The sequence below is a fragment of the Symphalangus syndactylus genome, chromosome 12 (genome assembly GCF_028878055.3).
Source record: "Symphalangus syndactylus isolate Jambi chromosome 12, NHGRI_mSymSyn1-v2.1_pri, whole genome shotgun sequence".
NCBI classification, from domain to species: domain Eukaryota; kingdom Metazoa; phylum Chordata; class Mammalia; order Primates; family Hylobatidae; genus Symphalangus; species Symphalangus syndactylus.
This window is the reverse complement of record NC_072441.2, coordinates 143787599-143801210: the sequence shown is the minus strand read 5'-3', so window position 1 is coordinate 143801210 and position 13612 is coordinate 143787599. Positions and strand designations below refer to the sequence as shown.

Sequence of the window (13612 nt, the reverse complement as noted above, 5' to 3'; positions counted from 1 at the left end):
TTTTCCTTTAAAGAGACAAGGAAGAGGTAAGTGTAGGGGAGAGAAGGTCAGGCAGGTACACCGGTGTAGCTGCCTTCACTACCCAGAAGTCTTTCTTGGGAAATTTCTGATTTTAAACATAAGGGACTCCTGTGTCCTGTGAACTCAAGATCACAGACTTGGTCAATCTAGCCCATTCACTTCCGTATTGTCTAAGACTGTTGTTGCATTAGGACAGCAGAGTTATAGCCCACACAGTCGAAAATACTTCCTATCTGGCCCTTTAAGAGAAAGTTTACCGACCCCTGCTTTAGATCCTCCAGATAATCATCCTTCTTTCTAAATTTAGGAGAAGCCATCGTCTCTCTTGTCCTATTATAGCCTCTCAAAAGCTAAGTGGCTCTTGGCATATATTAAAAGATTTTCTAAAAGACCATTAGCTTCTGCATTTAATTGTCCACAAGGTGGGGACACTTAATCAAAAACAAAACTAGAAAAAAACGGAAAAGACAAAGATGCTGATTGCAAAGCAGAGCTCTACCAAGGCTCAGACAAAAGGAGGGAGAGGAGCCAAGGAGGGACAGGTTCCCAGGGGCTTCTTTAGCCAGCTCTGTCTAAGGTTTTAAGGCTGGGATTCAGCCACCCTAAGTGGCATCAGGCTCTCACACTCTGCCTGACATGCTACTCCCCAGATCCCTGAAAACCAGGCTGGCATCAAATGCCCATTGCTCTGAGAAAACCAAGCAGGCTTTCCCTGGGGTCAGGGTCTCCAACAGACTGTCCCTTACTTCTAGTGCCTACTGCCCCAACCCTACAGCATTTCCCCTCCAGGGACAGAATGAAAAAGACCTTTTTAACTTTAAAATGAAGACCTTGCTTATGAAATAGTGAGCCATGGGAGGCCGAGGTGGGTGGATCACGAGGTCAGGAGATCGAGACCATCCTGGCTAACACGGTGAAACCCTGTCTCTACTGAAAATACAACAAAATTAGCCGGGTGTGGTGGGAGGCGCCTGTAGTCCCAGCTACTCAGGAGGCTGAGGCAGGAGAATGGTGTGAACCTGGGAGGTGGAGCTTGCAGGGAGCCGAGATCGCACCACTGTACTCCAGCCTGGGCGACAGCGAGACTCCGTCTCAAAAAAAAAAAAAAAAAAATAGTGAGCCACTTGAAGATCCATTAACAAAGGTCAAATTATCTCACGTGTTCATACATGGCCTTGAGGGTTTCAATGCATCGCAGAGCTAAAGTCTAGGAGCACTTGATTCAGGAGGGTGGGGGGTGGAGAGGAGGATTGTGCAGTTACTAATTCCTGAGGGTTCCTCAGAGCAGTCAACTAATTTGGGACTAAGCCCCTGCGGGCTCAGGGGCAATGGGAATCTGGCCTTCTGCCCTGAGACCGCTCACAATCTTGGTGGGGAGACAGGACCAAGGCCTGTGGAACTGGTAAATGTAATAATGGTAAGAACCAGTATCCAAGAAAGTGGTCCAGTGGTGGTGGCCCATGAAAAATAATAGAAATTAGGAGAAGGAAGAGATCAGGTGAGCTAGAGACAGCAGGGAAGATCTCAGAGATATGAACCAACACAATGAAAACTAAAGAAATTAGAAGTGGTCAATGAGTGCAAGGGAAAATGAGGGGGCTGGTCTGTAGGAAGGTGAAAGACCACCGATTCACAATCCTCCAGACTGGGTTCTGCATGGATGCTTTGTACGGTGACCTGTTTCACCAGCAAATAACTCCATCAGATATGCATACTTATTCCCCTGTTGCCAATGAGGGACCTGAGGTCTAGGTCTAGTTACTTAACCTAAGCCTATTAGTTCTACAGCTGGGAAGCATGGAAACTGAGTTTCGTGTTGTTTCTCTAACTCCAAAGCTTCTGTTCTTTCCAAAAGTGCTGATTGCACTGAGGAAGAATGGCAGATGAGGTTGTATAGACCATGCTGTGGGAAGCTTGGAAGTCAGAAAAAAATGTCTATTCATGTCACGGTTGGGGCAAGTTCCTGGAAGGATGGAAACGCACCACTTGATCCCCTAAAGTGGAGCAAATACTGATCTGATTGGTCCAACGAAGAAATAGTTAAAATCAAGTGAACGCTAATGGCCAACAGTTATTGAGTGCTACCTTTCACCAGGCACTGCCCCAAGAACTGCGCATGCTCAAGGCAACTCTTCAAGCGGGTTCCCATTATCAACCTGCATTTTACAGTGGGGCAACTGAGGCACAGAGAGGTCAAGTTACTTCCCCAGGGTGGCTTGGATGATAAGTTGCAGGGTGGAGACAGCGGGCAGTCTGGTGAGAGTCGAGGCTCTGGAGGCCTTTCATTGATATGCTTCTCATTGGGGAGGCTCTAGCCTAGTGAAAAGGCCATTCATTCATTCATTCATTTGGTGACTCATCAACCAGTATTGACTGAGCATCTATCAAGTATCAAACAACACACCAGCTGTGGGAATATGAGGCCAAGGAAGATTCCCTAACCTCATGGAGTTTACGTGACAGCGAAGGCGCAGCTTATGACGACTTACTTTATACCAGGACTGCCTGCTCCATACACATCTGATAATTATCATTATCCCTCCTTTTTTTTCCAGCTGGAAAATACAAAGGCTCAAGGGGAAAAGTGAATTGCCAGGATCCCAGCTTGGGCTCCTCTCACTCAAACACCCCCCCTGGACTGCTTGCCACCTCCAGTGTTCTCAGTGGTCCCTTGTCTCCCATCCACCCATTTGTAAGCTCTGGGTAATACTCTGTCTCAGGCATCCTCCCTTCTTCATTCTCCTGTCCTTCCTGTTCATGGCCACTATGCCCAGATTTGAGTTTAGGAATTGGGTTAAGTCAAGAGGTCTCTTAAGTCTCTATCCTCTTTCTATCACATGAAATGTGAGGAAGAAGGTTTCTGCCTCCTAAAAGGAGAGAATCACAGCCTTGGACACTGTCAGTTTCCCCAAGGGGCCCTTGGGATACTCACTATTCATCCATTATTCACAAATATTTATTAAGCACCTATTCTGTGCCAGGCGCCATGGTTGGTCCACAATGCTTGGTACACAAATTTGCCTGGTGCACAAATGCTTGGTACACCATGCTTGGCACACAAATTTAACCTGCCTCCTGCCTCAAGAAGCTTTATCTGCATTTTAAATGTCTGTAGTTTGGTGGAACAGATGGCTGGTCTTGAAAATTGAGTCAAAAACTGTCTTGTGTGGCGAGGCAGGACTAAAGAACTGCCATCATAAGCCGTGTGCCTGCTGCAAGCTGTGTTTCTTCTGGCTGGTTGGCCCTGAGTCTCTTGGAGATTGACCACAAGGATATCAAGTCAGCATTTAACAGGGCACAGAGGCCGAGACTGGGAGACATCCCAGGGAATTGGGGAAAATAAACATGTGGAGAAGGGAAGAGTGACAGGCAGCTTGAAAGACGCGAAAACTCACAGTGCTGCCAATGCTACTTTGGGCTGCCAGAGCTCCCCTGGGCAGGAGCTGGAAACAGGGCTCTTAATGGCTGTGATATTGAGAGAGTTCTCATTTAAAAGAAGAGGTGCTTTTGATGCCTGACAGTCCAGAGCCATTTCTCTACTTTAATCTCTGGTTCTAATTTAAATTCCTATGCACAGTGGCCTTATGAAGTCCCTGCTATTCCAGCATGAGGGTGAGAGAGTGGCCCTTGGTCCTGGGAGAAGAGGAAGGACCAATACAGAAAGGAACCACCATGGCCTGGGCTGCTTGCTCCCCCTCCCCTGCCTCTCTGGCTGACAACGGCCACTGCTCCCAGCCTGCAGGCTCCTACCTTCACACCGCAGCACAGCACTGTTCCAGACCACGCTGCCCTCCTTCAGGACGCAGGTGATGGTCTCTGAGCCCTGAGTCCCAAGGAAGCCTTCATCACAGAGGAAGGAGATGGAGCTTCCCAGCTGGAGGCTGTCCCCAAACCGTTTGCCATTTACTGGAACACCAGGATCCGGGCACTCGTTGTGTCGGAAGGCTGTGTAGATGGAGTTCAAGGACATGATCAGACATTGCTGGAGTAGAGAAGAATCCCCAAAGAAAATTAGCTTCCTTGGGATGGTAAACCCTAGAACTCCACCACTTCCCCAAGAACTTGCCATGTTGGAGGGAGAGCTAGACATTCTAGGACCTGGGCATTAAGCAGGTGCTCATTAAACTTGATTTCCTGCCTTCCCGAGCACCTAATCCCGCTGCATTCTAATGGACATTTATAGATCAGGCAATAAGCTAAGTGTTCCTGCTGTTAGCTCACTTACACCATATAATGATTCTATGAAGTAGATCTTATTACCCTACTTTACAAATGAGGAAACTGAGGCTCAGTGTAGTTAATGAGCTGATCTGTCTCCACAATGTCAAATCCATTCCAAGTTTCCGTAACTTCAGACAGTTATGGGATCACTTCCGCTTGAGGTGAGCTGGACTCTAAATCCTGTGACGCTAATAGACTCTAAGCATCATAAAGGAGGTGCCCTAGAATTAACCCTGTCTGAAGCTATTTCCTTTATTTCCTTGCCTATTGTCAGGGCTGCCTCTCACTCTACCCAGGCAATTGAAAATGCAGAGAGTGGGGAGAGGACAGAGTCAGAACACTGTAGATTTAATCGTGCTTTGCCTCTTATTCGTTACATGGTCCTGGACAACTTATGCAATTCTGATGAGCCTTAGTTTCCTGACTGATAATATGGAGATCATCCTTCACTTGCAGGGTCATTCTGAGATAGAAATAAAATGAAAGTTGATATGAATATGAGAGTGGCGATTGTTTGGTGAAGCACGTGACAGATGGTAAGTGCTCACTGAAGATGAGCTCCCTTCCTTCTTCCCTCCTCTGCATGGGAAGATACTCTTTCCTGCTCAGTCTCTACCAAGCACGTTCCCTGCCTTCCTCCCGCAGGGGTGTCACAGTTCTCTCATTAAATGTCTCTGAAGCCAGGCTCTATTTTCACCCCTGTTGTTCTGAGGATGGCAGCTTTCCATTGGAGACCAGGATCCATGGCTGCATGGGTATGGGCCACTTGAAAAACAATTTCTTGGCCTCTGAAATTCCATAGTGATAGAAACATTTGCACATTCAGAAACAGCAGTGGCCCTGGAGGCTGTTGGATCTTGCTAGAGGCGAGAGGCCTGCAAACCTGACCCTTCCCATTGCAGATGAGGTAAGGGAGCCTCTGATGTGGAGATGACTGTGATGATCCCATGCAGGGATTCAGTTGAGTGCCTAACACCCTTCCATTTGAACGCCTAGGTCAGCCCAGACTTGAGTCTCCCAGCCTTTCTTCGTTGCAAACTATGACCATGAAGTCACCCTGACATTTAGAAATATGGTGTGGAGAAAAAAGTGTTGCTTGGGGCCCAGAAGTCCAGGCATTTTTCTTTCAAACCCATCAGCCATACACATGTAGGCACAGATACACACACCCACATATGAACACACACACCCACATATGAACACACACATGCATGCGTGCACACACACACACACACACACACACGCAAATGCACATAGCAGGAATATGGAGCTATTTCCAACATCTGGGAGCAAAAGCTGTGAGTCAAGGACCCACTTCTCCCTGTGTACCTTTCCGAATTCAGTTTTCTGGCATGTGAAAGGGGTAGATCTTGCTTTATGGAGCTTTTGTTGTGAGGCTTCCAGTGATGATTGTTGAGTGCTCAGCACCAGGTTCAGCCCACAGTAGGTCCTCAACGGATGGCAGCTACTGTCATTGTTGTTCATTATGTTCCATGTGGAAGAGGAATTAGCCTTGTCACCAGGAGTTCTAGGAGTGGAAGTGGGACCACTGATCCTTGTTACAGGGACACAGATTTCAAGTCAACATAAGTTGACTTGAAATCTAGAATGCCTGCTAGCTATGGAGAGAGCTGTCTGGGGAGGCAAGCTCCCTGACACTGGGCAAATTCAAGCTCAGCCTCAGTGATCAACATTTGGGATGTACGAGGAGATTAAAGTCCTGTGGGAGAGACTACAGTAATTCCCTGACACTTGGCCATGGACAATTGTTTCACTGACTGCATCCAGATCGCCTCAGAAGCCTACCAAAAATGTAATTCTGGGGCCCCATTCCTCTAGTGATTCTAATTCAGCAGGTCTAGGATGGGGCCCAGATTTTTAACAATTATTTCTATCAATCCATCCAACTGTCTATTTATATAAATGCATAGAAAACTATGTGCTATCTGTAATAGCGTCCACCAATTGTTGGCAAGGATCATTTCTGGCTGGAGAGATTTTGGGTGGTGGTTAACATCTCTTCTTTGACCTGTCCCATGTTTTGAGTATTTACAAATTGGATATGTACCATTTTTACAATGGTAGAGAAACCTCGGAAAGAAATACGAGTAAGAGCTATCCTCAAGTTAGTCTGCTGCCCTCATGATGAAGCTCAGCCCCTGGGCCATCAGCTGCCTCCTCCTCCCAAGTTCCCACTCAGTGTCCACACATGCTGCAAACCCACAAGAGTTCTTGGCCCTCACCATCCTGGATAAGTGTGCTCCCCAGGATACCTCTTATCCCTGTTCTTCCCACTCCGCCAGGGCAAGAAAAAGCATTTACTCATTCATGGATCCTTCCATTCCGTAAACATTTGCTGATCCTTAGCACACACCAGGCCCTGTGCTGGGCTGAGGGATATAAAGATAAGGAATGCATATTCGCTCCTTTCTAGTTTGATGCAGCATGGTGAGTGCTAGACTAGGAAGGTTAGGAAAGACAGAACTAGGCTCTCCCTCTGCTTCTTCCTGCCCACAGGGGCTGAAACAGGAATGCCCTGGAGGAGACATGCCCCCAGAAGGTTGATTGTGTCCTGAAGAAGAGCGGTGAGGGGAATGGAATGGGCTTTACCTGGCTGGTCTCTTGGAATCGGGGGTCCCAAGTGGCCCACCAGGTAGCACCTAATGTCTTCAGTCCAACTGGACTCCAGAGATAGGTGGAAAACGGAGGTAAGGCCTTTATGCCAAGGTGGGAAGGGGGTTGGGAGATGCATGTTTGTGGGCATGGAGCAGAGCTTGCACTGGGGACTTGCCCTCCACAAGCAGCCTCTGGGAAAGGATCTAGTTAATTGCTCAGATGGACCCACCTCCAGCCTCACTTGACTGTTTGTCATCAGCCAAGTCCACTGGATTTATAGCTTCTTATGACCTGATAACCACTTCTTGCTATCTTTGGTGGCTTGCTATTTCTAGTCTCCAAGCTTCTGCCCCCCGCCACCCCCTCTGTAACCACGAGATACAGAAATAAAAATAATCACTGCTGAGTTTAGGCTGCTTCTAGAGAAGGGGCCCAGGATTGAAACTGGAGGTGGCAACTTTCAGATGGTGGCCCTGAGAGGGGCTATGAGGAAATTCCCTAAGAGTTGTCCCCAATAAGTCTGGGAGCCCAACAGAAGTGTTGCTCCAAAGCTTTGATTCTGATTTGACTATGGGAATGGGAACTGGGCAAAGCAAAGTGAGCAGCCCCGCAAGGAACTCAGAGGTCAGCAGGAGGCAGGCATTCAGGAATTTGGGAGAGCACCTCAGAGAGGGCATCAGAAACCAATGAGAATGATAGAGGCTTTCTTTCTCTTGGACCCTCCCTAGTTCTGGTTGGGTCTTGTAGGATGGGGAAGGTTGGGGCAAAAACGAGGTTCCAGGTTCCTTTTACATTATATATCACAACTATGGGAGATAAATGCCCTTCAGAGAGGGACTCCAGAAAAGAGCACCCTGCCTGGCAGCCAGTGCTTTATGCCCTTTCTTGGTCATGCTGGGAGCTCCATGCCTGGGCACTGCAGCCCTGCAATGCCCTGGGAACTGCCCCATCCACACCCCCTCCTCCCTCCATGGGAGCACCTTCGATCATCTTCAGAGGCAGACACTCAGAGGGAGGGCCACCTGGTGACAGATGGAGGACTCACTGGTAAAAGTGATGTTGAAGCCCCTCTTCCCTGTGGAGTGGTCAGTCTGGAACTCGAGACGGGCCACATGGCCACTGCTTGTGATGGAGGAGGGAAGCTGGTTTCCTGAGAAGGTGCCCAGGATGGGCGCCTCGGCGGTGGCCCCATCCTTGATGACCAGGAAATCAAACTGAGGCTCCACGTCAATGTCGTTGAAGGCCAGGTGGATGCGGCTCTCAGGCCTGGCCAGGATGAGCCAGACACAGTGGAGGTGGTTGCCATAGTCCTCTGGGTAGTTGGGAGACAGGACAACCCCAGACGGGCTGGTGAAGTTGAAGAAGCAGGAGACTGCAAGAGAAGAGCAGTGGAGGTCAGTAAGCATCTCCAACACTCTGCCTGCGCCACTGAGGGCTGGCAGGGGGAACATCTTCTTAGTCTAAAAAGCAATAGAAAGAAAGAGTGGCACAAGGGTTGGGCTGGACTGGCTGGGCTCTGAGCTCCACACGGGGAGACATGCTGGGCTCCATGCTGGACTTAGCAATGGGTAGGGCCCCTTTGGCAAAAGGCAGACATGGCAGAAGTGGTCTTTTCTTGGCCCCTCTCCCCTGGTCAGCACGCTCACCTAGGCAGTGTCTTCATGCTTTGGGTCCCTTGGGTGGGGCAAAGCCATAACTCAAGCCTAAGTGTAGAGTCACGGTCCCTGACCCCTCTCAGCTGGGTTTACAGCAGTAGGAAAGGACATTGCTTAATGACACATCAGTGCTAATTCCCCAGGTGGTAACTGGGTGGAGACAGTCCAGGACCATTTGTCTCCTTCAAACATTTTTGATGGAAAAATGATAGGTGTGCCATGGGATTCTGACAACCCCAAGATACCACGCTATGCTGAAGAGGTGCCAGGAGCACCATCTTTCAGAGACCAAAGCTTCTGAAGAAACTGGGGGAGGGAGGTGACAGCGTCCATTGTGATCCCTGTCTACGTCCTGTTCTCTCTCCCCTATTTCACCCTAAGGATCTACCCTTCCGAAAACCCTTATTTTAAGCTATTTTCATGCCAACTACTAGCAGACCCTGGAATAAGAATAGGCAAAGAAAGTGCTGTAAATGAGAAAAAAAAACAAATACTAGAACAAAATTATAAAAGAAAATAATAAAATGAAAAAAAATCACAACGCCTATGACACAGGAAAAATATCAATATTGAATTAGAACCTTTATAATTATCTAAGAACATCACCAAGATGAGTAAAGAGAGTGCTTACAAGATTCATATGAAAGAAAACGGAATTAATATGACAACACAGTCCATTTCAATAGAAAAAAATAAAGAAAAAATATAGAATCCAATATTGTTGAGGCTTCATGGAATCTCATACATGCATTTATTGCCAATTGCAGAGCAAAACTGATATGATCCTTTTTGAAGGGAGTATATAAGTTGTTATCCAGAGCCACAGAACTACTCAAAGACTGACTCACTAATCTCTAGGAATTAATTCAAAAGCAAAAGAGCCACCTAGCCAAAGATGTTTACAATGACATAATTTTATTATAGAGGAAAACTGTGAACAAACTATATGTCAGCCCAATAATGTGAGGTAAATTATAGCCTTTAATGTGATACAGTTTGACTGCAATCATTAAAGTGATAAATATGACCCTGTAGAAAGAATGTGAAACATAATTTTAAATAAAGCAGTAGATCATAAAATTATATGTGCGCTTTTGATTATAGCTATTAAATATTTGTTTATATATGGATAAAGACTGGACATGAGCCCCCAAATAAAAACTGTATCAGGGTCGTAGGCGTTCAAAATGAAACAACATTTAATTTTTCTGATTGCAAAAATGCTGTAGGTTCATTCTAAACATCTTTTAATATATACAAGTATAAAAAAGGTAGTTCCAAATATGGGTAAACATTTAAGTCCATTTATAACATTTATATAGATGTTTGGTGTTAATTAAATTGATATTTAAGTGAGTAAAATATTTGACTTACTGAATGTAATGATGCTAAGATGAAAAATAATAAAATCATGTTTGCCAAAGGAGGGAAAACATTAAAACAAAAAAATTGGTGACTCCTTGTGATAAGTTTAGTCTTGATTCTCCCTGACTCTGCCCAGCTCCCCCTTTTCTGCATTAAGTATTTCTTTTCCAGTCTGCAGCTGTAAAAGCCCTCCCATGCAATTCAGCAAAGTAAGCCTGGTTCTTAAGACACATTCAGTCTCACCCCTGTAATCCATGTATATTTTAACTATAGAAAGAATTCAAGCCAAGGGGAGAGAAGGACATGAAAAAGCTTTTAGGTAATGCAATATATAGTTAATGGCAATTATTAATATATATTATTGAGGGTTTACTAAGAGTAGACACCATTCTAAGCACTTTCGTCAATTACTCAATTTAACTGTCACTAGAACGCTACGAGGTAGGTATTGTTATTAACCCCATTTAAAGATGAAGACACTGAGGCACACAGAGGTTAAGTAATGCAGGGCCAGTAAATGGTAGCACCAAGGCCAAATCAATGCAGGCTGATACTAGAGACCAAGCTCTTACTAACCCGCCAGCGCTGTCTCTCAGTATGAGAATAACACTTCCCACTGGGCCAATGTGACTGTGGAGTCTTAGAAGGTGTTCCTCGAATCTGCTGAAGATTCATCTGTTGACTTGAAATATTACATTAGCACTGAATTGGGGGTCTCTAGGCTGGACATGGATGCCCCCACACAGCCATCTTGTCTCCAGCTTTGTGGGAGTTCAGTTGGGAACATAATGCAAATAATGAGGAATCAAAACCCAAAGGCAAAGACCTTGAAGACAGAGGGGGCAAATCACAGGGCCTGCTGAGCAAGTCCAAGGCAGATGAAGACAGAGAAAGGTGCTACAGTTTCAGAGGGAAGATGGTCAGGGGCACTGTGAGTATGTGAGCAAATAAATTTGCTGCAGAGGAGTATTTAATTAATAAGGCTTGAGCCCCTCTCCCCGCCTCCATCACTCTATCAGTGTATTATTTTTTCTCTAGAACATTTTACCAGGATTGCCATGTTGCAAAGCTCCAGGGGCACCATTTTGGAATTTCAGCAGCTATACGTGATAGCTCTGCTTATCATTCTCTAAAATTATCTTGTTTACATGTTTAGCTGTTGATGGTCAGTCCTTCCCTCTCTCCATCACATACACAGATCTTCCATGACAGCAGAAATCTCATCTGATTCTGCTGAATCCCTGGTGGCTCCCACAATGCCTGACACATTGTAGGTGCTCAACCAATATTTGTTGAATGAATCAATGAGCACCTAATGGTTGAAACCATTCTGAAAGAAGGTGACATGAACATGTGGGTCTCACAACCCCATCCCACTCCAAATCTCAACCAACAGATTGACCAAAGTCTGTACAAATATTAATAGATGGATACCTGTGTCAACTCTGGAAAATAGAGAAAAATACTGTGCTGTAACCATCCATGTATTTATCTTAGACATAGCACCGATCTGCCCCTAAGTAATTTACAGTGGAAAAGGGTATGAATGAGCCAAGTTGTTAAACAGCAAAGGCAACAGAAAGCTGCTCTTAAATATCAAAGGCCTCAAAAAATGTCCTACTCACATCCACTCAAAGATGTCTCCTATCCAACCAAGAGATGAATTTAAACAACAAATTCAAGTAGGATAAAGTTATGGTTAACAAAAAGCATAAAAAAAGACTGACAATGAGCAAATAAACCAATATGGCAATGAATTTAAATAATTTATGTAAATGTAGTTGTAAAATGAAATGCAAGTGTAACAAATATTCCTTGGAACAGAAAATATAAGACATTATCCCTGCCCAAACTCCAGGGTAGAATATTCCAGATTATACTGACACAAAGAGTAAAGTTGGAGCAAGGAGATATGCTAATTTGCTCATCTTGCAAGAAGTCCTGTTTTGTAGTTTCTGTGGTTAATTAGAGAAATATAGGTTGGAGCATGCTTTTAAAGATCTTAGGTATAATTAGTAATAGAATATGAAATAGCTTATCTTCAAAATTACCAAAGGGGAAAAAGCAAAGCAGTCAGTTCAGGGAGGAAAAAAAGAAATTCAAAGGAAACAACAAGGAAGCATGGGGTAACGGGGTTGTTATGTAAGACGCTTTAAAAAAGATAAAACATCATTTATGACAATAAATGTATACAGGTTAATCTCCTAGTAATATATAACCCTCTCTTTGGGACAAAACACACAGCTAAGACAAAGTGACTCTGAATAGTCAAAAGTAAAGGAATGGGCCAAGATAGCTCAGGCTTTACATTGGAAGAGTGTTGTAATTTATCAATACGAGTCTCAAATATTCCTACTTAATTGGTGGACTGGGCTCAGGGCATCACCGATTTTAAAAAGTTCCCCAGGTGATCCCAAATTGCAGCCAGGGTTTGAGAACTACTGGTGGAGGCAAATGTGAACAACAAAAAAGGAATTTTAATATTAATATCAGATCCTTGGATATTATATTACACCTGACTCTTGGATGATCCCTTTTTTATGCCAAGAGTTTTCTGGACAGCTACCAAGAGACATTTCTTATTATACCTGGAAGGACACAGGGCTGATCAACTGACACTCTTAGAACAAGAATGCGGCCTTATAAAGCTCTGTCTTCCATCTCGAGAGTACTCAGACCTGTTGCAACAAGGGCGGGAAGAGGAAGCGTGCGTTGTGCTACAAAGATCTAATCTCTCTTGCTCTGGAAAATTATGTATGCATGTTGTACTGTAATATGTCTGTAAGAGAATAGGAAGAGCCTGCTTCTCAGTGTCCCAAATGAGAGATTTTTAAAAAGTTGTAATTGGATCTCATCACCCTCAATCACCCAGGTTAAAAGAGGGAGATCAGGCACCTTCCTCCTTCAGAGTAGTGACCAGGCTGTGCTCATGGATCTTGACCTTGACTAAACTTTTCAGTCAGAAGCGTCAGACTGTTGACAAATAATAAAGGTGGGAAACTAACAAGTAGATGTGTAATTACTGTGCATTATATTAGGTTATTATTTAACATGAGCTTGAGGAGAAAGTAAGAGGGGCTTGTTGAAGACCCCTCTTTTATTATGTTTTTCTTTTGGTGTTGTCACCAAACAAAGAGAGTTTTCAATAGTCCTGATAGAGACCTAATACAAAATCCAAATGTCATATTTAAAACATGGATAATGAGCCCATTACAAAATAAAGATATGACAGTTATAATACTTTATGTCCAAAAGCATGAAAAGAAACAAAATATACTAACCTGAAATCAAGATCATGATAAAAAGGACCTGAAAATATTATGAATGTGTATATTATATGAAACTCTGTAGTCTTCAAACAAGGAATACAAACTTCTTTACAGGAGCCCATGGACTATTACAAAATTGACCTTACATTAGGCTGTAAGAAAATCCCCATAAATCCCACCACAATGCAAAAACTGTTGGGCCACATTTTCTGTTCACAGTACAAATAAACTAAACCTCAATAAGAAAAGAACAAAGAATCCTGGCTAACACGGTGAAACCCCGTCTCTACTAAAAATACAAAAAATTAGCCGGGCGTGGTGGCGGGCGCCTGTAGTCCCAGCTACTCAGGAGGCTGAGGCAGGAGAATGGTGTGAACCTGGGAGGTGGAGCTTACAGTGAGCCGAGACTCTGTCTCAAAAAAAAAAAAAAAAAAAAAAAGAAAAGAACAAAGGAAAATCCATAAT

General features: G+C 44.6%; 1 protein-coding gene across 6 annotated transcripts in view; it reads right to left on the bottom strand.

Moving 5' to 3' along the window:
- Positions 1-13612, bottom strand: part of CSMD2 (CUB and Sushi multiple domains 2) — a 645703-nt gene that overhangs the window by 212315 nt on the left and 419776 nt on the right. For all 6 annotated transcript variants that reach the window (XM_055254886.2, XM_055254887.2, XM_055254889.2 and 3 more), the window contains 2 exons: positions 7904-8230; positions 3772-3966 (listed from right to left, as the gene is read on the bottom strand). In XM_055254886.2, the coding sequence (XP_055110861.1) occupies positions 3772-3966; positions 7904-8230 (522 nt within the window). The remainder of the gene's footprint in view (positions 1-3771; positions 3967-7903; positions 8231-13612) is intronic.